The sequence below is a fragment of the Lissotriton vulgaris genome, chromosome 10 (assembly GCF_964263255.1).
Source record: "Lissotriton vulgaris chromosome 10, aLisVul1.2, whole genome shotgun sequence".
NCBI classification, from domain to species: Eukaryota; Metazoa; Chordata; class Amphibia; order Caudata; family Salamandridae; genus Lissotriton; species Lissotriton vulgaris.
The window spans coordinates 1,046,173,735-1,046,200,598 of record NC_141698.1 but is presented as its reverse complement, the minus strand read 5'-3'; the positions used below and the strand labels follow the sequence as shown (position 1 = coordinate 1,046,200,598).

Genomic DNA, 26,864 nt, shown 5'->3' with positions numbered 1-26,864 from the left:
CACCGGCTCCACTCCACCAGGTACCGGAGCTGCGCCGCCTGAAAGTACTTCCGGAGATCCGGGACTCCGAGACCTCCCGCCTCCGGGGCAAGCATGGAGAGGACCCGCTTCATCCGAGGCTTACGGCCCTGCCACACAAAGCGGGAGATGTCTGCCTGCGTCTGCCGTATCCAACCCACGGGGGGCTGAAGAGGTAGAGCGCGAAAAAGATACAGGATCTGGGGCAGTATCGTCATCTTCACCGCTGCGATACGGCCCAGCCACGAGAGTAGGCCCTTGTTCCATCGGCCGAGTTCCTCTTTGATCTTTTTGCCCAGAGAGTAATAGTTAGCTGCGACCATGGCAGGCAGGGAGGGAGCAAGCAAAATGCCCAGATAAGGCACCGTGGAGGAGGACCACTGCAAAGGGAAGAGACTTTGAAGGTCCCGCCTGGCGTCGGCAGAGAGCGACACATCCAGTGCAGCCGACTTAGCCATGTTCATTTTAAAGCCCGCGACGCGGGCAAAAGCGTTCAGTTCCTGGACGCAGGCAGGGAGTGACCGCCTGGGGTCATCTAGGGTCAGCAAGACATCGTCCGCGTATAAGCTAACAGTATGTGTGTATTGCCCCATCTTCACCCCAATCGCGTCCGGGTTGTCGCGGATCCTCTGCGCAAACGGCTCCATATAAAGGGCAAAGAGGAGCGGCGAGAGGGGGCAACCCTGTCTCGTGCCGCGCTCAATGGCGAAGCTGCTGGAGCTGTGTCCATTGACACGTACTGACGCCGACGGTCTCCTATAGCAGTTAAAGACCATAGTGCGGAACTTCTCGCTGATCCCCAGTTTCCCAAGAACCAGCTCGAGGTAGGGCCAATGAACCCTATCAAAGGCCTTCTCCGCGTCGACCGATAGCAGCATCCGCTCCCCCGGGACGCGTGAGGCCTTTTCCAGCACGTGCGTCACCCTCTTCGTGTTGTCGACCGTCTGCCTACCGGGTACAAAACCGGCCTGATCCGCCTCCACCAAACCTGGTAGGTGTAGCCCCAGTCTGGCCGCCAAGATTCCGGTGTAAAGCTTGAGGTCCACATTTAGGAGCGAAATGGGCCGGTACGAGCCGCACAAGGTCCGGTCCTTCCCCGGCTTGGGGATAACCGACACAGTCGCTGAGAGGAGGTCCGGTGGGATGGCACCCGGTTCGGAGAAGGAATTGAACAAGCGAGCCAGGAGAGGAGCGACAGTGGGACAGAAGGTCTTGTAGAACAAGGCCGTGTAGCCATCCGGGCCCGGGGCTTTACCATGCTTCAGCCGTGCGATCGCGGAGATGACCTCCTCCACGTGAATGTCCCTCTCTAGGTGGTCCGCCTGGGAGGGGTCCAAGGCCGGGAGGGTCATGGATTCCAAATAGGCCTCAGCCTCTCCCGGTGGGGAAGGTTCTGAAGCGTACAGTGCCTCGTAAAAGGAACGAAAGGTATCTGCCACCTCCGCGTCACCGGAAACCGGGATCCCATCCACTCCCACCAGCTCCTTCACCACATTGCGTTGCTGCGCAGCCCTGAGCCTATGGGCCAGGAGCTTACCGCACCTGTCTCCGCCGGTGTAAAAGGCATGTTTCAGGCGCAGCGCTGCGTACTCCGCCCGATCTAGATCCAACGCAGAGAGGAGTTTCCGTGCCGCCTTCAGTTGCCTCCAAACACGAGGAGCCCCCGTTCGGCGGTGGACCTGCTCAAGCTCCCTAACCTGCGCCGTCAGTTCCTCCCTCTTGCGCTGGCGTTCCTTGTTTTCCGCCGAGGAAATGGAGATAAACTCCCCCCTGACGACTGTTTTCAAAGCCGCCCACTGCGTAGCCAGGGACGTGTCGGAGTTGTTATTGTGGGTCAGGTAGTCCTGGATGACTTCCTCCACTCGCTTCACTACCGATTTCTTATGGAGAAGCGTGTCCCGAAGCCGCCACATCCCTCTGGAGGGGGGGGCCGCCGGCCAAGCAAAGACCCCGGAAACCGGCGCATGATCGGACAGGGACAAGACCCCGATGTCCGCCGCCGTGGCGGCCGAGCGAAGCGGGCCGCTCACCAAAAGATAATCCAACCGCGAATAAGTGCGGTGTGCGTGGGAAAAATATGAGTAGTCCCTAACGGTGGGATGCATGGTGCGCCAGAGATCATGCAGGTCCATCTCCGCAATCTGGTCCTGTACCGCCTTAGAAAGCTCCCCTGTCTGCGGAAAGCGCTGGGCAGACCTATCTAGAGTGGAGTCGAAGACCATATTCAGGTCTCCCCCCAAGATAATATGGCGATCGGGCGAGGCAGTAACGTCCACCAACACTGATTCCAGGAAACGATCCTGGTGGTCGTTGGGGCTGTAAACCGAACCAACCGTAAAGGCAACACCTCCGAAGCGCATGCGATACACCAAAAGCCTCCCCTTCTGCTCAGCATGTTTATACAACACCTCCCCCCTAAAGGAGCTAGCTAGAAGAATGGCCACCCCAGCGGTCTTAGTCGCAGCAGAGGAAAAGAGTTGCGTGGGGAACTTGGCAGAGCGCAACCTATGGCAATCTCTGGGAAGTAAATGGGTCTCCTGCAGGAGGCAGATATCCGCCTGCGACCCCTCCAACAGGGAGAGGATCGCCCTACGCTTCACGGGGTTATTCAGACCCTTAACATTAAGGGTCACTACTTTCAGGGGTGGCATCGCCTCCAGGGAAACAACGCGCTATGCAGCAGGCGGGGGATCAGCGGAGGGGGCGCGCGGGGCAGGGGCGCAGGGAAGGCCAGAAGCGGCATCGTACACGTTCGGACAGCTTCGGACGGGACCCCCCCCACAACAAACCAACAGTGAAACCCCCCCCAAACCCACTTATGGCAACCAGCCAAAACAAAAAGCAGAAAACAACACCCCATAGTCTCAGTCTAGCCCAAATGGGCGAGTCTGCAGAAAACAGTCAAGTGGACGTCCAGCCACACACCACCCCCCTCGCCCCCCCAGCCCCCAGCCCAGCATCGTTAAAGCTAAGAGCCTCTCCCCCCGGAGAAAAGTTAGGCCGTTAAGGCCACACCAGTAGATTCAGGCAAGTTCCTGGCCGCAGTCCTCAGGGCCTCCGCCATTTCAGCTCTGATGGTGGGCGAGTCTGGACGACTCGCTGGCGCTGAGGATGGGCGCCTTCTCGACCTCCGTCGGCCCCGCCGCTCGGGGCGCCGCCATGCGGGTGTAGCCCCTTCCTCCTCCGTAGCAGTGAGGCCCAGCACTCCGCAGACATCTTGTAAGGAGCGCAGCTGATGCAGCACCCCATTCCATCGAAAGATAAGACGGAAGGGGTGACCCCAGGAATAGGCTGTCTCGTGTTCTCGCAGAAAGTCCGTAGCGATGCGGAAAGACCTGCGCTTCTGCAGTGTGATGGCGGACAGGTCCTGATAGAGCGCCACAGGTCTTTCTCGGAAGGTCAGTGGTTGCTTCCTGCGGGCCTCCGTCATGATGCGCTCCTTTAGGGGGAAATCCGGCAAGAATGCCAGGATATCAGGCGGGGGTGCCGATGACTGGGGTTGGCGGCCCACCCTGTGTGCTCTGTCAATGCGGATTGGGAAATCCGCTCCTTCCTCCAAGATGTCGCGGAACAGGTCCTGCAGATAAGCCACTAGGTCCGTACCTTCATCCGCGGATGGAACACCCCGCACCCGGATGTTGTTCCGCCTGGACCTGTTCTCGAGGTCCTCCGAGTGGGCCTGGAGCTCGACACATTGCTCCCGGAGGCGGAGGACGTCCTGCTGGAGATGGGTTATCTCCTCATCGCGACGTTGAGCCGCCGTCTCCACAGTATCGACCCGCTCGCCCAGGCCCTCGACTTCCCTGCGCACCTCCCGGACCTCTCCAGCCACTTCGGTCTTAAGAGTTTGAAATTCCTCCTTGAGGGAGCTGAATAAGTCCTCCATGAAGGACCGCGTGACCGGCGGCTCGCCCACAGTTGCGTCCGTTGATGCCCGTGAGGCCCCCGGGGACGGCTGCGTCCTGTCGCGTAGTTGCTGGGACCTGCCGAGCATTTCCGGCAAAGTGCGATCTCCTCGTGCCGCGCCACGTCTTCCAGTCATCTTGGGGCCCGGCAAAGCCCAGGGTCAGTTGCTGTAGGCGAGCGCCGCCGCTCGCGGGCACCAGATGTGAGGCCCCCGCCGAGGGCGAGGGTAGTGCGTCACAGGCGACAAAATGGCGGTCTTAGCCTGGGCAAGACGGCCCCCGGGCCAGTAGGGCAGGCAGCAACGTCCGAAGTGTAGGCCTCCCGCCTCGTGCTCCCAGGGAGGGCAGCAGATGAATTGGTGCCAGGACGAGCCGAGGCTCCCGTGTGAGAAGGGCGCGGGTCGGGGTCACTGGGCTCAGCCACACAAAGACAAGATGGCGGGAGGGTGGGACCCAAGAAGGGAGCCCGGGCCAGCAAGTCCGTGGGCGACCCTCAAATGGTATCGAGTCCGGAAAGTAGGAAACCGATGCCTCCCTCCACCACCAGTTGATTTGCCCGGCTCGGGCACTGCTCGAACTCCGCCATCCAGGGCCTCCAGGCGCGGAGTTCGCAAGTCGTCACCCTTCGAGACCCCGGGAGGGGGGAGACCGCCGGTGCAGGGCTAAGGTCCGTCGCCCAACAATGGTGCCCGTCACCAGGGCACCGGCCAGGAAGCCACCTCACTCCGCGGAGTCCGTCTAGTCCGCTCCCTCGGGATCTCCGGCTTTCCGCTTTTCAGCACTCGGGCCAGCCGAGGCGCGCGGACAGCGCCGCACTACGCTCCGCCTCCAGGCTCTTCTCCTCGGGGCGACCCGGGCTATACTCCTCGGAGCGATCTCCGAATAAATTTTCGGGAACTTCCCCCGGGGCCACAGAAGGCAAAGTGGCACCAAAATGTGCCCCTCGAGCTCCGGCACAATCCTCTCACCCGCGGTGCAGCCGCGGGGGGAGAGAAGCGCAGAAATCAGGGCTCAGGCTGAGCTGGGCCGGAGGAGCTTCGGGAGGAAGCGTCCGCTCACCCCGCCATCTTGGTCACGCCCCCCCATGGCATCTTTTTATATGGATTTTACTCAAATAAATATTTAACGGAACATAGGATGGAAAGGGTTAGTTACATTTGTGCAGTAAGGAAAATTTAATTTGGGACTATTTGGAGAGTTGTTTGCCTGTTTGAAGTCATTTAACATGTGCTCAGTAATGTAGTGATCAGTGCATTTCTCGTGTCAAATTTGCTACACTGTTGTAATATCAAAGAATTTGCACTGTAGTAATAAATGGATGAATCGGGAGTTTATTAGTACATTTGCACTGTTTATTGGGCTACAATTATTTTCCCTGCCATACAATTCCACGGCATTCCAACAACAACAAATAATAATTATATATATATATATATACACACATATATATATATACACACATATATATATATATATATATATATATATATATATATATATATATATATATATATATATATATATATATATATATATATATATATATATATAATCTTTCCATTTTCATTCATACAACCAAGTTTTCGTTAGCCTAGTTAATTTTTTTGAAACATTGATTTGCTCGGACACGTGCATACAGTGAGTCCATGCTATTCACACATTTATGCGTCTGGGGGTCTATAACAAGCATCCCCCCTCTTGTAGTTGTAACTAGGTAATAAGTGCTATTCAAGACCACGCGGGTCGTGAATTAGAAACGCATCTCCCGGAGGGAACCGAGCTGCAGGGGCAGGGGCGCTGGAGCTCCCCACCCGTGGACTCCCTCGCGCAGCCGCTCGCCCTCGTTGTGTGGGCGGGGCTCGGGTTGTTGTGTTCCTCTGGAGCTGGCAGCAGTGTTCCGGATTGAGCAGCTCAGTCACAGGAGGGGGGCCCGGGAAGCCACACACGCTCACTCGCTCCCGCCCCCACGCGCTCTCACACACCGCCCGCCCGCTCCAGCGCAGCAGCCGCCTCCGCCGGAGCAGCAAAACAAGCAGCCGAGGGGGGCCCGGGTCCCGCACGGGGGTGTGTCCTTCAGGAGAGGGGGCTCCCGCTGCACCCCGGCCGCGCCCAGCGCCTACCTGACCCCTCCGCTGCTCGCCCACACGCGTTCCAGGATTTATTGGTCGGGACCTTTTAAACGGGACTTGAGTTTTTTAACATTTTATTTTAGGGGGTTGTTGTGGTTTTTTGCCCTTTTACGCGGCTCTTGCGAATGAGAAATGGCGTGCACGGGGAGCACTGAAGAGGAGCGCGGGGCCACCCCTGGCGCCTAGAAGCCGCCCGCGTGAGCTACCCCCGTGCAGGCTTTCCCCACTTGACTGGATGGCATTTTACTGGGTCCTCCCTTTAAAGAAATGGCAAAGTGGAACATGCGCTCCCGAAGGACTGAATGCATCGCTTGAGCCTCCTTTCACACAGCTCGCAGGAGAGGACCGGACCCCCTTTGCAGGAATGTGCCACTGGAGCTTCTATTTGAACAAGTTTAATTGAGACTCATTTTAAAAGGATCACATCGCTGGCTCTTCCCTGTAAACAAACAGGTCGCTGGAGCCCCACTGGAGAAACGGATCACAGGATCCCCCTTTTAAAGAAAGGCACCACTCTCTTTAGGAAGATGAGCCGCATGGGACCCCTCCTTATGAAGAAGAATCGGGACTAGAGACCCCCGCAGATTTTCCAGAAAATGTTAATGAAACTTCGCTTCATAGAAATTGTTTTCTTCTGACTTTCGGCCCCCTGCCTCAGAGGTCATCGAAGAACTCCTCTTGCCCCCTCCCGCTCTTCCTTGCTGACCCTTCAGTCTTAAAAATTGCTGAAATTTGTGGAAGTTGGCCAGATCATCTATTTTTCCCAGATGCATAGCTGGGCAAGGGGCGTTTTGCTCCCCATGGGACCTGGTCTAACCCGTTTCTTGCATCCCTTCTTGAAGAGACACAGTAATCACTACGTTGTTATCTGACTGATTGGACAAGAGGGCGGAGGCAAGAGGCGCCCTTGATTATTGAGACTAGAAGCTCACCGACCTGATCAGTGTAAACAAACGGGTGTTGTAAGCTCTGAGTTGGGAGAGGGAAGGTTGTAGAAAGGTGTAGGGTCGGGACTGGAGTCTCATCATCGGGGCAGTGATTATATTTTTAAAACGCATTCTCCTCACCTCAAACGCCGGGCAGTATTCATTGGTGGCACGGTCCAGAGCTCACTGGCTGTGATCATTGCAAGTGAGTACTAGTGGATAGCCCTCCCCGATGTTGTGGGTCTTTGCACAGGTTGGAAGTTACTAGTTTCAAGTCCATATTCACTCCTCTTCCCAACCTTTGGTCTCCAATCCAGGACATTGAGTTGTAGGAATTTCAAAACTTTAATTTCAGATTCTTCAATTACGGTGGGCTTAGTTACCAAGCCCTATACGTCACAGGGCTTACTTGCACCACTCTTGTGCTTCTCATATCCATTCATTGTAACCCATCATTAGATAACTGGGCTCTAAGTTGCACCTACCTTTATTGAAGTTAGATGTTTCAGTAACCGAGTGGCCTTAGTTGCACCTCCTCCGGACAGTGGCTGTTAAATATACCTACCCACCTCAGGTCAGCAGGTATTTTTTACATATATCCAGGAGTTATCCCTACATACCCTGCAGATTTTCATATGCACATACATGGCTGCTTTCCCAGAGTCAGACTTCCAGCTGTGCCATCAGTGCAAAGAGTTATGTAGCGGATCCTCTGCCCCTACCTCATCAGGCTCATCATCATCCTCCTGCTCGTCATCTTCTGGTACCTGCTTGCTCCCTGTCCGGCGCCGGTCTCTACACGTACTGCCCTGCCTTCACGCCTTCTGTCGGCAGTGCTTAGAGGGCCAGCGTAGCCCTGGTGAGCCCCTCCACTGCCCTGCCTGTGACTGTCCAGAGCCTGCCATGGACAGCACCGCCTTCTTACATCTCAGCAGCCTCTTGGATGCTGTTGAGGAGCAGCAAAATAACGGCCGCAGTGGAACGAATGGAAGCAGTGGCCGCCAGCACCATCATCGTGGTGGCGGTGGATCACTGCTTCGACGAACTCCAGGACCCAGCCCTACTGGTACACGCTGCAGCTCATGTGATGAAGGGACAGGAGCAAGCTCCCACTGCCTGGACTGCCAGGAGAACCTATGTGCAAGTTGTGTGCGAGCCCACCAGCGTGTGCGCTTGACAAAGGACCACTTCATCGTTGAGCGTTTCCCACAAACATCTTCTGCCATTGTTGGACATGAGGCACCAACTTCAACCAACAGCCCGGCTGGCTCCTCTGTGTCCACTGCCACATCCACTTCTCACAACAACCACCATCAGCAGGCAACACCTGTTTCTCAGCTATCTCAGGCCTTCCTCCATCACCTGCAGTCACCATCCTTCAGCATCCTCTTCTCTGATAGGACCACCTACTGTCAGCAGCACGATGATGAGGTAGGTGCTCAGTCTACCTGCTTAGTTTTGTCTGCTTTGGTCTCCAACCTGTTTGAATTTCTGTGATGTAATTTTTTGCTATTTAAAATGGGTGTAATATTATTATTGACTATATGGGCGGTTGGTCTCCAGATAAGATTTTTGAAGTTGTAATTTATCCTTTTTAACTAAGGAAGTTGTCAATAAGCATTGTTTTTAGGACTGATAAATCAAGATGCTCATTTAGAGGTATACCTTGTCTCGTGGCACCAGGACAGCTCTGTAAGCGTAGTGTCTTGACTTAACTAGACTAAATATTTTTGTTTTTGTAGCCTACGCTTTCCTTGTAGTTGGTGATGCTTCAAAGATGTCCTTCCGGATTATTTGAAGATTATCTACCATTCTAGTGCAACTATGGTCCTCATTTGGAACTATCTTGCTAGTTCGAGATGGCAGCCTAGAGGGCTGATTTGAGACGTAGCATTTTTTTATGTCAGTCGGAGGCTCTGGATAAGAGTTTGAAGTTGAGATTTAATTCCCAGTTTTTGCAACTTGTGAGTGATCAAGCATTTGATTTCTAAGCAATTGGAATACATATCTGTGGAAAATCACACTTTCCTTCATAGTTAGCAAATCTCGTTTATGAAAAAAAAATGGTGTTTTATTTTTTAAATCATCTAAAAGGAGATTATAGGATATCTGAAATTTGATAACTTGGAAAGCGACAAAAATAGCTATCAGATGTGAAGGTCTCTCTCCCAGTCACATTTTCAATAGCTCGAATTTGTGGTGGTCTCTTGTTGACCATGCAATTGCAGTTAATGTAATGTTACACATTAGATTAATGTTACACATTAGATTAATTTAATAGTTTAAAAGTCAAAGTGGGACAGAATAAAAATTGGGTATTCTGATCTTGAAATCAATTGGCGTGATCACTTATGGTCATTATGTAAATACTCCTTTAGAAATTCACCTAGATGTTTTCAATTTTTTATATATATATATATATATATATATATATATATATATATATATTTGTAGATGATCGTTGTTGCATAATTGTGTTTTTTCACCTTTTGCAGGATGGAAAATTAGTATGCATAATTTTATTGAAATGTATTGTATAAATGTCTTGCGGAAGTGGCAATTTTGACAGCACGAACGGCTAATTTGTTTTGTGTGCCTGTACCTTTTTGGGACTAATTGTATTATTAATATATATATTGTTTGAAAATATCCAAAGTGTTTGACTCTTTGCAGAGGTTTTTAAAAATATTTGTCCTTGGTAAGACAGTACTCCTCCCCCTTTTAAGTATTGAGCCGTTGATACCCTTGACCTAGTTACATCTGCAGGATTGGAGGTAACTGGTAGAAGCGAGATGCAGACCCTTGGGGATATTGCCGATATGTCACTGTACGGTAATTTATATTCAGAGATGTGTCGGCCTTTCTTACTCTGTTATGGCAAAGACCTACTGGGCTGGGCTCATCTGTGTCAGACTGGCTAGTTCTCTCACTTTGGAAGGAACATATTTGGATGTTTGGCATCCCTCTGTCCGGGCCACATTGCTAGAACAACTTGTGTCTTTTAGGGCAGTATGACTATAATACCTGCTTTCTAGGGCTCCATTAAACAGTGATATGGCCACCCACACAAGGTGGTTTCAAGACCGAAGAGTGCAGGGTTGGTGCAGGGGATGCTTGCGAACCCTATGATTTACTGAGCTGCAGATTATTAAAGAGAGGATTTGATGAAGCATTGGTTGTCCAAACTCTCATTGTCCAAGTGTTTGAGCAAATAATATGCTGTTGAAGATGAGGCCCTTCTACTTACTGAGCTTCCATTGGCAAGCTCCTCATAGATGCCGTGTCTTGGATAGAGGTCCTCTTTCAATCCATGGTATTTTCACAGAACTGAGTCCTGTCTGTGAAGCCTGTTTTTTTTAGGCGAGTGGTTCAGTCTAGCTCATTCTGATTTGTTGCTATCACTATAGCTGTAATGGCTTCCAAATCTGTTTGCTTGCTCACCCAAACTACAATTAAAGGAATTCCAAGAAATATTAAAGCTGTACTTTTTATACTGCATTTCCTTGTCCAGTATTAGTTAACAAGTGAGTCCTGTGTGAGGGCGCACTTGTATGCCAGAGGTTGAATCCTGGGGTGTTTCCCCTTGAGTGATGCTTGACAATGAGGAAAGTGACAAACCCTTTGTGCTGCCTCATAGGCAACAAAGGCCACCAGTAACTTGAGTGTACTTCTTTTTTTTTTTCTTTTTTTCTTTTTATTTATGTATATGACTGCCCTGGATTCCTTTTTAACCTCTGCACTGTTTCTTTGATCGGTGCCATTCATTACGTAAACTATCATTGGTCTAGCCTACCACCCTTCCATTCTCTCCACCAGTATCTTCTTTCGTCCAGAGCCACACCACCCTTCTGGGAGGGAGGTCATTGTCATCTTATTGACACTTATTTGATTTTGGTTTTCCAAATTCTGTGGGCCATGCATTCTGTGGGACCAAATCAAAACATTTCTAGATGGGAACGGGTCTCTTGTTCTACTAATGAGACCTCATAGCATCCAGGCCTCACTTTGGAGATCATGACCTCCCTAATGGCAAAAACACAAGCCCACGAAACAAGGTGAACTGGAGACCAGAGAAGGCAGGGCTGGTTCGAATAGACACTTGTGTCTCAAGAAGGTATTGACTGGGGCCCCGTTTCCAGTATAAGATTGTATCCACCTTAGGAGCTTGTATCTTTTGTACTTCGTGAAAGCAAATGTGTGAAAATGTATACATCATAAATCCACTTGATGGTTCATCAACTCTTGCCTTGAAGGTCCCAAATACCTCCAAACTGCCTTGAGTTTGAGAAATTTAAAAGGAACTGGGGCTACTTTCTGTGCCCATTATTAACGTAACATGCGGCACCTCAGGATTGATATTCTTCTGTATCATGGTAGGTTACCAAAATCATATCAGTTTTGGAGAGACCACTGTAGAGAAATGCCATACGGATACTTGCCTCCAATTCCCTGGCTACTCATTAATGACCCATAACCACTCTGTTTCTGAGTACATTATTATTTATATTTGGGGAGTTCCGTTTGTACTGATGTGCAGGAGAAACCTACATGAGGGATGAACCCAGTATATGCCGAATGTCTGTCTCCTGGCTCACCGTGAGTGACGAGCTGAATGGTGTTGCACAATATGACAGCCATCCTTGGGCGTAAGATGTTCACCCGCCCCCTTTCTGATTTGAGTACGACACACATGAAGGTTATGTGGACTTGTCCTAAGCATCTTGGCCAAACTGTCGACCGTAGAATTTAGTGGCCTAGTTCTTGTATTTATGTTGCGAGGCTACTCGTGTTTTATTTGCAGAGCACCAAGGCCTGGAAGGATGCAGGCTCTGTTGTATACTTACCAAGCTGGTACATCTTGTTATCTTTGAAGTATACATGGTCTGTTATGGAGAGCCGTGCTCGAGTTGACAGCATTTGATTAGCAATCCCCTGCACGACCCATTAACCAGGAGGTGGTGTAAATCGCAGGCAGTACTTTATACAATAACAGCTTAACCTAACCTAGAAATGTAAACATCCACTTGGACGATGTTGTTGTAAAACACTAACCTGGTCCCTCGTCTCCAGTAGCAGGGCCACTTTTTAAATAACTTGTTTGGCCTGATCTTGAATGGAAAGGCACATGCTGAAGCTACTGCTGTTGATAGAGGCATCGCCCGTTCAGTACCTTGTAACCTGTTTTGTTGGGAGGGAGGGGGTGACTGAGAAGTGGTGTGTATATAAAAGGAAGTTGGCTATATTACTATAACACAATTGCTAGTACTTTAAAAAAAAATCTCAGCTATTTTGTGGCTGAAGTGTGAGCAATTTTCCTCAACTTCTTTACTGCTACAGAAAACTCAGGTGATTGAGTTTATAATATATAATCAAGACTGTTCCTTTAATTTCCAAAGAGATACTTCACTGTAATAGGGCCGGAACATGGGCTAATGGCTTGAGTTCCAAATCTGTGCTTTAACCGGGGCACGGCTTGTGTACAGTAAACTTGCTTTTGGTTTAACTAGGAAATAGTGTGTTTTCTAATTCCATATTGTGCAAAGGTTGCATCCGTTGAACAAATGGAGCTTCTCCATTGTGTGCTGTTCTTGTAACTTGTTGGGAATCGCGCAAAACAATGATTATGTAATTGAGTGTGCCTCTGACTTGGCTCTATCTTCCGCATTAAAATGTAGATAGATGTTTAGTTCTTGCAGCGTTAAACAGAAATAGTACAAAATCTGTTTGCTGTTCTTATCGATTGAAATTGGAGTAAAAATGACTTGCTAAACTAGCAGTTATACGAGAAAACTAAAGTGGGGAAACGTATTTGCTATTTTTCTACAGGTGCACAGTTGAGCATGATGGCACCAGGTGCCTTGTTGGTCAATCGTATTGACAACAATCTGGTCTGTTAATTGAGGATTTATTAACAAACCTGAAGTAGGCATTATGTTTAAAAAATAATGCCAAAGTTAAACTGATTGCCAACTTTTCTCGGACTATTAAAACGAGTGACACTCAGGTATTTAACGGAAATACATCCTATTTAAAGTGCTAAACAAAGTTTTAAAAAAATCTGCTGCAATCATTGTGAAATGCGCTCAGTGGAACATGGGAATAAAGTAACACAAATGTAAAGTTTATGCTGTAAGTGATATCTGACCGTTCATCGTGTGAAAATCGGACATGTAGTCCATTGCATGATCGTGTTTAATAGCTGTTTTTTAAAGCTCTTTAAAATGTCAAAACATCAGTTGTAAGAAAATACGGACACACTTGTAGTGTAGCCTTGACTTGCATCCATTGCCAGGAACATTTTTTCCTCTAAAAATCCTTCTGAAAAAGGTGTTTACATATTTCATTTTGCTCGTGGGCCAGTCAAACCTAATTTTTTTTATGTTTTCCTTTTGAAATCTTGCTTATTTCAAACATTTTAATTGAGCCTTATTGAGGCACTTTGGGTGTTCTGGTCAATAATTTTGTGTTAGTGAGCCTAAAAATGCAAAATTGGGAAGAGATGCTGTGCTTGTAGATGTGTGGTCTCATTCTTGGATATATTTTGTTTTTGGTTTGGTTGTCAAGGCTGTGTGTGAACATTGTTGGTAGCAAAGGCTGGATTAATTTCCTAAAAGATAATCTGCCATTCGAGAAATTAAAAGTTTTCCCAAGATGAGCAAAGGAATTGCATTTTTGTGAGCCCAGTTAGCTTTTGTATTTATTTATTTTTCTGTATTTTTTTGTCATTTCATGGTGCTATTAACGTTCTTTTTCTTGACTAGCTCATAATAGAATTTAGGCTTTTGAATATCCAGGTGCGGACTATTTACAGTATAGGTAAGGTCGATGATGCGAAAGTGCAGTTTGCTTGCTGAGTCTGCATCCAGATTTCAACGGTTGCCCGCACTGAACAATTATTTCAGTGAAACGCGTGACAAAAACAACCGGCGAGGTGACTCGTCATCGGTTACTAGAATGTTCGTTCTTTTCTGCTCAATGTAAACAGTACAGAGGATGCCGAAATGCCATTTTTTTATAATTGTTTCTCTCTGGCTACAAAACATCGGGGCTGGCTGTAATCATGCGGCGGTTTTTCAGCTCTTGCGCGCGATTGAAAATGTGAAGTGGAAAATGATAGTGTGATAGTGAGAGGGGCACGTGGCTTGGTTTGTGTACATTCGTGTACTGAAGAGTTATGGCTCATGCAGTGAGGTCTACACCATAACAGCACCGTATCGTTTTTATTAGTATCGAGATTAAAAAAAAAAGTTTTATCTTGGCAATTGGTGCTGTTGAAAATGTAGTTTATTTAATGGTTTGTTCATGAGTTAAAAAAAAAGGCTTGCCCGAATAAAAGTGTTTTTCTAAAAAAATAAGAGTGAAATAAAAATAAGTTGTATTGTGTTACCTTTTTTCTAACAGCTAAACACTTGTTATGTTGTGTTAACACTTTATACGCTGCCGGATCTCCGAGATAGATTGATAACTTTGCCTGAATGTAAAATGTCCAGCATGAAAGCAAACGGACACGTGTTTGTGCTGAGCACATCATGTTGTCACTAAGTGTTAGCCGGGATGCCTGCTTTGCAGTGACACGTATTACTCTCTTGTAGCTGGAAGAGATATTTTTGTATATTTTTTCTAGGTGTTTTTATGGTTCTTTCGAAATGTGACCGAATTAGTTGACTCATAACGATAGTCCTGCTACTCCAGGATTTATAATTCGTTTGCACTTTATTGGTACAATTTCCACACGAATAATGTGCATTGTATTGCTTACCACCATTGCTTTAGTGTAAGTTTTCATCCTCTGCCCTGAGTTCAGGTAGAGCACAAAAAAGTCTACATTGTAAAAAAATTTTTTTTCTTTTTGCGAATTTTGCAGTGTCTATTTTTTTGTAGAATGCCTCGGTATGAAGTTTGTTTGTTTGTCCACTGAGTGGAGTGGAAGATTTTACAGTTGTAGTCTCTTTGCTCTGGTGATTCACCCACTGATGTGAGTTAAAAAATCCTTGCTTAAAAAATGGTTAACAAAAAAACATAACTGGAAAAATGACGGTTCTCAGAAGTACACAAATTAACCTAGCTCTGCATGTTTTTGTTGATGATCTAACCCCATTTGTAAAAAAGCAGGCAATTTAAAACTCTTTATAATTAGATACATTTAATTTACTTCTTTAATTTATTCAAAAACTGTAGGAAAAAATACACATTTGTGTGCCCACCGTTCCCTAAACAGGAACACTGATAGTTTTCATATACTGATAGTTTTCCTATTAAAATTTACGTACTCACAAGTGCTGATGCATTCTTTCCAAATCTTCTACCGCTAACAATTGATGCATAAATGGAATAAAATTGAGACTGGTTTGCCAGCTTCCTGTGTTGCAGCTCGATACATATTTCTGTGAAAAACATGGGCTGAAATGGGCAAACATATGACACAAACTATTTTTCTTGGAACTAAACCGTATTTAAATCCAAATAGTGGTGGTCTGAATATTTACTCCACTTTCACATTAAGTACTTTCTCAGATTGATTAGCACTTTTTACTTTCTTTTAGCATAAATGTAATGCCTGCAGTTGAGTGCAGAATGGAGAGCCGAGGATCATTTAATAATCCTATTTCCCACTTCTAGAGCTTACACCACAAACTGAATTGACAGCTGCCTCTTGCATGACACTTGTAAATATTACCCCAACTCAACAGCATTTTAACTGCTTAATGACCACCAAGACAATGCTGTTCAATGTATCCAGAAAACCCAGGTTTTTTTTTTGCGGGGAGGGGGTGGCATAGAGGGGGAGGGGGCAGGCAAAGTTCAATTTTGTTGAGCGGATTGTATCTATTCCAGCTTGTACATGTGAGGTTTAAGGTGTTAGAAAAACTTAAAAAATCTATAAATGCTGAGTAGACATTGCAAGGATTTGCGCCTGTGACTTTGAGATTTTGCACAGATTTGCACAAATGTTGAGCCCACTGAGATTTTAGCAGCCATAAACAACCCAGATATAGATTGTGTATTTTCACATTTGAACTCTGTTGACGTTTCTTTCTTCTGCATGTGTTGAGAGATCCAAAAACTGTCTGGTTTTGTTAGTGCAAGTATTGTAGGGTTTAGGGTTGTTTTACTTAAATTCCAAGGGAACCTGTTCGGTGGTGTAGAGAGCAACAGGTAGTCTGTCCCACCAGAGGTTTACCAGAACATTCCTATCAAAAGCAGTTATTGTGGACCTGTAATATGGTAGTCAGGAATATACAGTACGCACGTCGGAGGGTGCACAAAGCGTTCTAGCTGCTGGAGTGACTCATTTTAGTCATAGACGAGACATGGATAAATGGAGAAAAGTGGAACTTAACAAAGGCAGTAAGCACCCCTTCTAAATTCCTCAAACGGGTAAATAATTTCCAGCAGCCATGCCCATGATTTGAGGACAGGACCTTTCTTCGAGGTACTTTTAGCTACTTTGCAGCAAATTGACGATTCCGGGTATACTTTGGGGAACCTATCCACAGGGAGCTTACCTTGGAGTTGAAGGGAAGATATTCGCAACAGGAGGAGTCATCAGTTTTGGAGCTCTTCTACAACAGTTCATGAACTTTCAACTGTAGTGAAATGCCCTGAATTTTTTAAGCATTATATACCTCTATTTGTGATTTGTACACAGAATTATGCTTCTAGGTGTAAAGACCCACCCCTCTGCTGTCATACTCTGCTTTTCTTCCCCTTGCTATATTTGCAAATAAACCTGCCCATCCTTCGTTGTGACTGCATACAACAAATGACTTGGGCCGCCATTTGCTGGTAATTTAAGACCGTAGATTTGAAACCTTTAAAACCAGTTTCTAATAACAGCCATTTATACATTTTGATAACAAAGCCCAAAAATAAGGGTTATCAACAATTAAAGTTAAGTCCTGGTTAAAACACCATGACAACATATGTTTAATAGCCCCTCTCCCTAAAATTTACTTTAATAAAGAGTTACAGTGAAGTTGTGGCTATAAAACAGATCATAAAAACCCTGAAATTCGTCAATTAGGGTTAGCTCCACAGTTGATAACTTTCACGACACATGCAGTTACAAATGCTCTAAACGACGTTGCATATTGCAGTTAGTGCCATTAGCACGATTGGTAAAACGACTATGAATATAGAGTATAGGTTTGAATATGCTGTTGTTTAACAGTGTTGTGATTTTACATGTTATTCATTTGTGCTTATTTAGTGAAGTCATAAGAACTGCATTTGGTGCTTTTGTTACATATACTAAATATGCACAAAGCATGTAATGCCGTTTATAACAGTTTTTGGAGTGTGAAGAGGGCAGCGACTCACAAGAGGTGGAGCCTCGAGTGGGTCAGGATGCCCTTCTCAGCAGCAGTAATGGAATATTATTAGCCTGTAAAGGTGCATACATGTTTTATGGCTTGGTGTTATCTTAAAACCAAGGTCCAAAAGACCAAATTCATGCTGTGAAATATTAGCAGAACTGTTTTCATGTGACCAGTAAGTATAACGTGCAGCGTCTGATGCAGTCAACAGTTTTTTTGTTACTTTCTCTGTATTCTTCTAATAGCATGGGCTTTCATTTTGCACTGAAGTAATACATGTTTGAATATGTGTTTATAGTACAGTTGCTCTGAATAATGTGGTTTAGGGCCACCTTTATTTGCATGAGCATGGCATAAATATAAAGTATGCAAGGCATGCCTCCTGGTTGCCTTCCTATTTATTTTTTTCCAGTCCCATAAGTTAGAAAATGCCATTAATGCTGTCATCTCATTCAGCCATCCTTTTATTTTTGGTGTGTTCTAATAGACCAAATGTTTGTGGTTTAATTTTTTCTGGGGGCTGATTTATATTTAACCCCCACGAGCTGAACGAGATTGATTCCTGTGTTGTTGAACCCTATGTTTATTCCATAGTTAGTTCCTTAGGGTGAGGATTGACTGAACTCGAGAAAAATGCCCATGAGTATGGAAGTCCCGAGAAGGGGTTGTTCTTTGTGGGTGTTCTTGCGGCTAGCATTTTGACCCGAATGTGGGAAGTGTGCCTCGTGTTGGGTTTGGGGGGGCATTGATTGGCAATGGGGTAGGTGGAGGTATCTCATGCAGTGTAATTTAGAAATTGTTTCAAAAATAGCCCGAGGACGCAGACGGTTCTGGGAAAGGGAAATTCTAGTTGACCTTCTGGGGTTCCACGCAGAAGGGGTGCCCAAATGTTCCGCCAAACTGTACTTGTGATCCGATTGCTACAGGAATGGGGTAGAAACATTTCATTTCACACATGGGGGTAGAAATCCCTGCACCAGGTGTGGGCGGTAATAAACGGTTTCTGTCCTGTCTCAACCCACCGTCCAGTATTTCTAATGACGGTTTTTGGTGTAAAGCATAGATCTTGAACGGAGTCCTGGTGTCTGTTGTGCTTTTTTCAGGTTTAAATGCAATGATCCAAACTGTAGGCAATTGTATCAATGAAAAATGCTTTATTCTTCGCTATAGAAAACATGTCTTGGAAGAATTTATCAATGTAGAAAAAGGAGGTGAAAGAAGCCTGTAGCAAGCTCATTTACCTTGTGCTTGGAACCAAAAATGGTTCCCAGGGTGTCCGCTCAATGTGGGGGCAGGGGATTGTGGCGGTCATGGATACTGGTCAGTTAAAAGGAAGTCCAGTAAAACCCATAAGCGGGGACGCTGGAATTATGCGGCAGGAGAGGGCCAAATTATCTTTAGGGTTGAGTAAATTATGCGGCAAAGAGACAAATTATGCAGCATAATTCACATTCTGTAATAATATTACTTCATTATTTTTAATCTTGGTAACACTGTCTGGGCATTAGTTGCATCTCATTATTACCAGCTTTACATCAAAATATAGCAATAAGCAACACAAAAGTGACCAGTCCAGCTGTTTGCAAACAACCTTTCACGTTGCGGCATTACAGATCGCTACATTTATAGTAACTTTTAAGCCGTTTAAGCTAGAAACATTTTTTTTGGGGTTAAAACCTGCAGATTATGCATAATTCCAGTGTTCCTGCCCATTAGCAAGGTTCACGTTTTAGAGAACTTAAGGTGATGGACAATAAATAAATGGGTGCATTTTCTTGTTCGTCTTACTCTACAAACTAAATATCTGCAGGCGCTCCTAGCTTGTTTTGAGCAGGTCAGAAATTGAAATAATAGCAAATCAAGTGACTGGATTAAAACCGCACAATTTGATCAAGTTTGTAAATATGGAGGTGGTCTCTTAGTTCCAAACGCAGCAAGCAGAACCTTAAGTTTCATCTCCATAGACACAGCAACTGTTATACGACAAGGTATTGAACCAGAGGACAACCGTTTGGTCCTGTGACTGATGCTTTTCTTAACAATTAAAAATAAACCCATAGATGAGTTGTTTCTTTCGTTTATATTTTGACCATGGCAGAGGTTAATTTGGCTACGTTTTTCCAGCTACTTAAAATTCCTGAAAAACAATATAAATATATATATATATATAATTAATTTTGTTTCGAAGCTCGTTTTATTTTCAACTTCAGGGGAAACATAGCACAGGTCTTAAAGTACACAGCGTTAAGCTTACAACCCTATACAGGGCCGGCCACTTGTGCAAGCAGTGCAGTTGTTACACAGAAAATGCAACTCAAGGAACAAGTATTAACACAGCATGTCGCCTACAACCCCTGTGGGGCCGGCCGCGTAGTGCATAAGAGGATGCTATCTCAAGGTGAAGCGGGAATGGACACAACCTCTAGTGGACCCGAACTTGAAGTCACGGGTAAGAGGTCCAAAAAGACAGAAAAAGAGCCAGAGGTGTCAGATGGAGAGAAGGTAGGTGAGAAAAGATAGAGGTAAAAGTCAAAAGAGAAGGTGTGGCATGGACGGACAGGAGGAGGGGGCACAGCGTGAGGGACTCTTGCAGGCCCCGTTGTCCATGCGGGGGGGGGGGGCTACGCCAAAAGGGGTTCTACGTGTGGAAGCAATCTGTCAGGGGCAGGCGGCAGTATAGCATCTACAAAAAGTCGCAGCACCCTAAGTTTAGTAGGCATGTAACTGGTACGCTCTATCACGCAAAGTTATTTAATCAGATGTTGTCAGACAGTTTGAAAACGAGTGTCTCGTGCTTGTGAATCAATCAATCAGGCATTTGTTAAGCGCACTACATACCCGCAAGGGTCTCAAGGTGCTGGGGGAGGGGGATGCTACTAATCGAACAGCCAAGTCTTTAGTATCCTCCTGAAGGTCAGCAGGTCTTGGGTCTGTCATCGGCTCAGTGGGAGGGTGTTCCAAGTCTTGGCGGCGAGGTGGGAGAAGGATCTCCCGCCGGTGGTTGTTCTTCGGATGCGCGGGACGGTGGCGCGTGAGAGGTCGGCGGAGCGTAGTTGGCGGTTGGGGGTGTACAAGAGCCCTCTGTTGAGGTAGGCTGGGCCGGTCTTGTGGAGTGCCTTGTGTGCGTGGATGAGGAGCTTGAAGGATATCCTCTTGTTGACGGGGAGCCAGTGTAGGTTTCTCAGGTGGGGGTGATGTGGCCATGCCGTGGTACATCGAGGATCAGTTGTGCCAATGCGTTTTGGATACGTTGTAGTCGATTGATGAGCTTGGTCGGGGGTCCCGTGTAGAGGGCGTTTCCGTAGACTTGCTTGGTCATTGAGAGCGTTGACTCGAGGATGCTTCCCAGATTGCGTGCGTGGTCGGTGGGGGTCGGGGCTGCCCCCAGTGCTGTTGGCCACCTGGAGTCGTCCCAGGCTGACGGGTTGGAGCAGAGAATGAGGACCTCCGTCTTGTCAGAGTTCAGCTTCAAATGGCTGATCTTCATCCAGTTGGCAACTGCCTTCATTCCTTCATGGAGGTTGGCTTTGGCGGTGATGGTGGCCTTGGTGAGGGAGAGGATCAGTTGAGGGTCCTCGGCGTAGGAGATTATGTTGAGGTCGTGCTGTCGGGCGATGTGTGCGAGCTGGGCCGTGTAAATGTTGAACAGTGTCGGGCTGAGGGAGGATCCTTGAGGTATGCTGCAGATGATCTCGGAGGCTTCGGAACAGGGGGAGGAGGACGCTCTGGGTTCTGCCGGAGAGGAAGGAGGTGGTCCATTCCAGAGCCTTGTCTCGGATCCCTGCGGCGTGGAGGTGTGCGCGCAGTGTGCAGTGGCAAACGGTGTTGAAGGCGGCAGAGAGGTCTAGGAGGAGTGCTGCAGTCTCCCCGTTGTCTAGCAGGGTCCTGATGTCGGTGGCGGCGATGAGGGTGGTCTCGGTGCTGTGGTTGCTGCGGAACCCTGACTGGGAAAGGTCCAGGATTCTGTTCTCTTGGAGGTATCTGGTTAGCTCTCTGTCAACGATTTTCTCGATGGCCTTGGCCGGGAAGGGGAGCAGAGAGATGGGTCGAAAGTTCTTGAGGTCTCTTGGGTCTGCCTTGGGTTTTTTGAGTAGGGCTTTGATCTCGGCGTGTTTCCAACTCTCTGGGAAGGTCGTGGTCTCAAGAGACAGATTGATGACGTTGCGAGGTGGGGTGCACTGGAGCTGCTTGCTTTCTTGAAGACGTGGTGCGGGAATGGGTCTGACTGGGTGAGCTGGAGTGGATTGTGCTCATAGTCTTGATGGTGTCATCGACGCTCACGCTGGTCGAGGCTAGCAAGGGGATGTGGTCAATGGTGTGCGGAGGGACTGTTGTGTTGCTGTCTGTTGGGGCTGTCTGGGTGTTGAAGCTGTCGTGGATGTCTGCTATCTTGCGGTGGAAGAAGGTGACGAGGGAGTTTCACAGGGCTTGCAACGGTGGGATGTCGTTGGTGTTGGAGCTGGGATTGGAGAGTTCCTTCACGATGTTGAAGAGCTCCTTGCTATTGTGTGAGTTGTTGTCGAGGCAGTCTTTGAAGTAGGTCTTCTTGGCAGCCCTGATGAGCTGAGAGCAAGGTTTGCATGTAGTTGGTCTTCAGTGATTTTGCTCCAGCAGCGGCGGGGGATCTGTTGGGTGCGGTGGTGTGTGGTGGGTTTCTGGATGTTCCATCGTAAGGACTTGCCATAAGCGCACGTATCAAGCAGCGATTGAAGGGGGCTCTGCTTTCTTCCAGTAGAGCGCTAAAAGCTGCTTAGCTCCGAGCATCTGAAGCGCAAGTATCTAATCGCTACGGGTGAGGGCCTTCAGGTTGGCAGGTTTATTGCCCCAAAGAATCATGCTTGTGGCTTCAGGCAGGGAAAACCCCAACACCACTTTAATATGGCTGAGGACCTCCTTCCAAATCAAGGTCAGTAGCGGGCAGGCCCACCAGATGTGTATGAAATCCCTAGGCGCAGTCTAACACCTCCAGCACATGGGGGAAGTCGCAGGGAACATCTTATGTAGCCGCGTAGTTGTATAGTACCATTGTGTCATGACTTTATATGCATTCTCTTGCTGTGGGACGTTACGATAGATCTTGGGGATATCTCGCCATAAGCGAGTCCACTGCGGAGGTGTGATTTCCGTAGCAGATGTTGACTGCCATTGACGTTGGTATGGGTGGGAAGGTGTTTCCAGGGGATGCTGCAGGATCTGATAGATCCGAGAAACCAGGCCCTTCGATTCATCAAAAGAGCGGACCAGCGGCTCAAAGGGAGTGAATGGACGGGTAGCCGCCTGATGCATCTCCACTGAGGAAACCCAATGCCGCAGCTGTGCGTACTGTAGTCCTGCAGCAACTGGGAGACGAAACTCTTCTCTACACTGAGCAAACTTTTTGATAGTGCCTCCTTCAAATAGGTCGCGAATCACTGCATCCCCCTTGCGACCACTTGGTAAAAGCTCGCGTGCGATAGCCCTGAGGGAATAAAGGATTCCCTTCAATGGCCGTATGCGGAGAGGGGAATGTTGTGAGGCCTCTGCGCACCGCCACCATGTCCCAGATATCCAGGACAGTTTGAGTGGGCACCGTCATATATGCACTTTGGGAGCGTGCCTCTCTGTGGAGCCACGTGAGGTTCCAAATGGTACGCCCAGTTACCGTCCTATCCATGTGTAGCCAAACCTTTTCACTCTCAGTTGTCCATTTCGTCGTAAAGCGGAGATGGGAAGCCCTATAGTAAACCATGAGGTTGGGATAAGCCAGTCCCCCTCTGTCCCGCGGTAGCATAAGATTCTTGTGAGAGAACCGTGGCCTACGCCCTCCCCACATGAATGTAGTAAGTTTGCGTTGATGGCCCTGAATCTGATGTAAAGGAATGGAAGTGGGAAGGCATTGGAATAAATATAAAATTTCGGGGAGTACTGACATCTTAACGGCATTAAGTCTGCCCAGCCATGACATCACCAAGAGTTTCCATCCCCGAAGCTCCTCGAGAACAGCCCTCTTACTTTCTCTCCAATTCACCTGGGTCCACGCGTCCAAGGAGGGAGTCAGCTGCAGACCAAGTACCGAACGTGACTAGTGGCCCACTGGTAGGGGGCGAGTGCCTCCAGAAGCGGTATCTCCTCCTGCGGGATCGTGAGGTTAAGCGCCCAGGATTTGTCATGAGACCAGTGACCCGCTCAAAGGTCTGCAGCAAGGAATGGAGTGCTGGGAGAGACTACCGAGGGCATGAGAGCGTGAGGATGAGGTCGTCCGCGAAGAGCGCCACCTTGTTCTGCCGCCCCCCAAGAGAGATGCTGTGTATGTCTGTCGCTTGTCTGATTAGCTCCGCCAGGGGCTCCACCACTAGGGCGAAGAGCAGCGGGGATAGGGGGCACCCCTGTTGGGTACCCCGATGTATAGTGAAAGGTTCCGTAAGTTGCCCATTTACTCTAATCCTCGCCTGCGGGGCAAGATAGGGTGCTATAATCATGGATACCATGTTCCTCCCCAGCCCAATTCTCTGCAGCACCTCCCGAAGGAAGGCCCAGTCCACCCGGTTAAATGCCGTCTCCGCGTCTAGTGAGAGGAAGCAGGCCGATATATCCCAGTGATGCGCCTTCCCCACTAAGGGGCCGATTATGATGGCGGACGGACCTGAGTTTGTCCGCCACCATAGAGTAGGAGGGAACCTTCGCATGGGCTGCGGAGTTCCCTCCTGTACAATTAGGATGTGACCGCCACCCTGGCGGTCACACCCTCTATTTTTAACATTGCGGCGGGTGCGGTTTCAAGCTGCACCGTAGCAATGTTAAAAATGCACGCATTGCATTTGTATGTAGAAAGTGGCAGGCACCGCGCGGTGCCTGCCGCTTTCTGCATACAAATGCAGGGGTACCCCATGTGCACCCCCCACCCCATATCACCTAGGGGGCCCGCAATGGGCCCCCGCAGTGAAGTTACACATGCTTTTCCAAGTCGGAAAAGCCGCCGCGGAAAAGCATGTTTCATAGCCCATCCTAATCTGGCTGACGGTGTCTGAGAGACACCGTCACCATATTAGAGCTTTTCCGCTGCGGTTGTGAGGCAACCGCGGAGGAAAAGCTGCGGACGGAAACCAGGACCCACCAGCCTTCCTAATGTGGCGGTGGGTCTTTGGTGAGTCCGCAGAGGATTTTCCGCATCCTCCGGGCCGGCGGATCCTTCCCTGCCTTAGGCATCAATCTGCTCTCCTGAAGGACTTAGCCTCCCCCCGCCTGATGCCACTTCTGCACAAGATCGCCACCCCCGCAGTTTTGGTGTCCGCTGCGGCCCAGAATTAAAGGGGGGTATTTAGGGTGCGCCATGCGTCTTACATCAGCTTTAAGAAGGTGATTTTCTTGGAGGAAGATAATATCATGGTTAGACTGAAGAAGATATCGCCATGTTTGCCGCTGCTTATTAGGAGAATTGAGACCCTTAACGTTAAGCGATATTACTTTTAAGGGTCTCTGGAGGGTCCCCATCATGTCCGAATCCATGTTAGTCCTTCCTGTCATGGTAGAAGCAAACTCAGGGTAGGGGTAGACGCGCAATGATGCCTATGTTGCACCGCTAGGGGCCATGCAGCTTTTGCAATACCTCCCGCCCGCCACACCTAGCAATCAAGAGAAGACCGAGTAGAAAAGTGGAAATGGATAGAGAAGAGAGAGAAAACGGAGAATAAACCAACATTGGCCAACCCGGCCACAATGTCCTGTTCAGGGACGGGACATCCTACACCCCAAGGTTTGGATAGTCCCAGAGATGTCACTCTCACAAGAACAGTTGGGGTAAACCTGTAGTTGCGGTCAGATTCATCCAGACAAGCAGCCCCGAAACCACCTACGCTGCGTTCAGGTGGCCATAGCAATGTGCGAGTCCAGTCCTCCACGCCAGTGGGGAGAGGAGTGAGCCCCGGAGCATGCAGCACCATCTGTTAGGGGAGCATGATATCGCTGTCAAGGGATTGATGAACGTTGAGTGGCTCCTCCTGCGTCTCCTTCCAGGGACTTAATGTGCTCTATAATGTCCTGCTTGGCCTTCGAGGATGAGCGCTTATCTAGAGGAGGAGAGCGGCGACAGTGACGCAAAGTGGACCATGATGGTCTGGCAGGCACCCCCGTCAGAGGCGGGGGATGGGGAGGGCTGGCAGACGGCGTATTCGGGAGTCTGAGTAGTTGAGCCGCCTCTCTGTAGGACCGCAGCACCCTGCGCTTGGATTCCCACTCAAAAATGAGAACAAACGGGTGGCCCCATTGATAAGAAACGTCCAGGGTTCGCAACTTGTCTGTCACTGGCTTGAAGGCACGCCGTCTCCTCAAGGTCTTAGGGGCCAAGTCCTGGAAGATATGGATCCGGTGCCCGTCAAAGGTGAGGTCTTGCTTATTCCGCGCCGCCTTGAGAATGGCCTCTTTTTCTGTGAAGAAGTAGACTCTGGTGAGGATGTCCGGTAGCACTCCTGGCCTACCCGCGGTTCCAGACACCCGATGAGCCTGATCTAGGGTCGGCGGAGAGGCATCGTAGTCACCCCACACCTCATGTAGGAGTTGGGCCACATACGTCAGGATGTCCTTTCCCTCTGCTCCGAGAGGAACCCCCTGGATTCGGAGGTTGTTTCGGCGACTCTGGTTCTCCAGGTCCTCCTGCTTATGCTGTAGTTCTATTTGTTGTTCTTCCAGGGTGGCCAAACGCTGCCATAACTTCTCCTGGTCCTCCGTGCGGCCGTCAACCGTCTTTTTCAGTCAGTCCGCCCGGTCACCCAGATCTGTCACCTCTTTTCGGAGTTCTCGTACACAGGAGTGTACCTCAGAACGCAAGGAACCGATTTCTGTCTTCAGCTCGGCCATAAAGGAGGCCATCTCGGCCGGGGCAGCCCCCTGGGCTTCTTTATTCCCTTTTGGAGGGCGTCATCGTGAAAAAAGCGGCACCTCCCAAGTGCGCCGATGCCCTGGGGCGACTAGAGTCACACCAGTACTGACAATGGTTTGCGGTGCTCAGGGGCTTATCAAGGTCCAAATGCAGGGAGTACCAAGCAGGGCCGCTAAAGCTTCAGTGTTTAGTGCCCGGGCCTCCCACCTGTGCGATATGCCTCCAGGTCGTCGTCCACCCGCTCCGCCAAGCTCCCTGAGGGCGAGCAGGAATCTACGCAGCTAGACCCAGCAGAGGATCAATACCTCTTCAATAATCTTAGTTATGGGAGTGCCTCCATATCAATCACGGGACTTATCCAGGGGCCACAAGACTCCACTTCAAACGCACTAGGGGCAAAGACGGCCTACCCCTGTGCCCTGGCCAAAGGATCAATGAAGGGCGAAGTTGGGGCCCCGGGCCCGGGCTACAAAATCATAGGGGTCCGCTAATGTTCCAATGAGGCCTGTCAGGCCGGGGGTGCTAGTAAGCCCAGAACCAATGCTTCGTCTCCTCAAGACCACACTGCAGGGGTAGTCGGGCAGTGGACCAGCGGCCGGGGCCCCCACAATCCACCCCAGCCCCCCACACTTCAGCCGTAGGGCCCACCAAAGGAACAGTAAGAAAATGCACAAGTGAGCACTGGGGAGATAGGCCAAGTCAACATCAGCGCCTGT

General features: G+C 48.7%; 1 protein-coding gene across 1 annotated transcript in view; it reads left to right on the top strand.

Annotated features, from left to right (window-relative positions):
- The first annotated feature begins 5,874 nt into the window (after nucleotides 1-5,874).
- TRIM71 (tripartite motif containing 71) overlaps nucleotides 5,875-26,864 on the top strand; it is a 385,784-nt gene continuing 364,794 nt past the window's right edge. Inside the window, exon 1 of the mRNA XM_086942098.1 lies at nucleotides 5,875-8,409. Coding sequence (XP_086798224.1) covers nucleotides 7,624-8,409 — 786 coding nt within the window. The 5' untranslated portion in view covers nucleotides 5,875-7,623. The remainder of the gene's footprint in view (nucleotides 8,410-26,864) is intronic.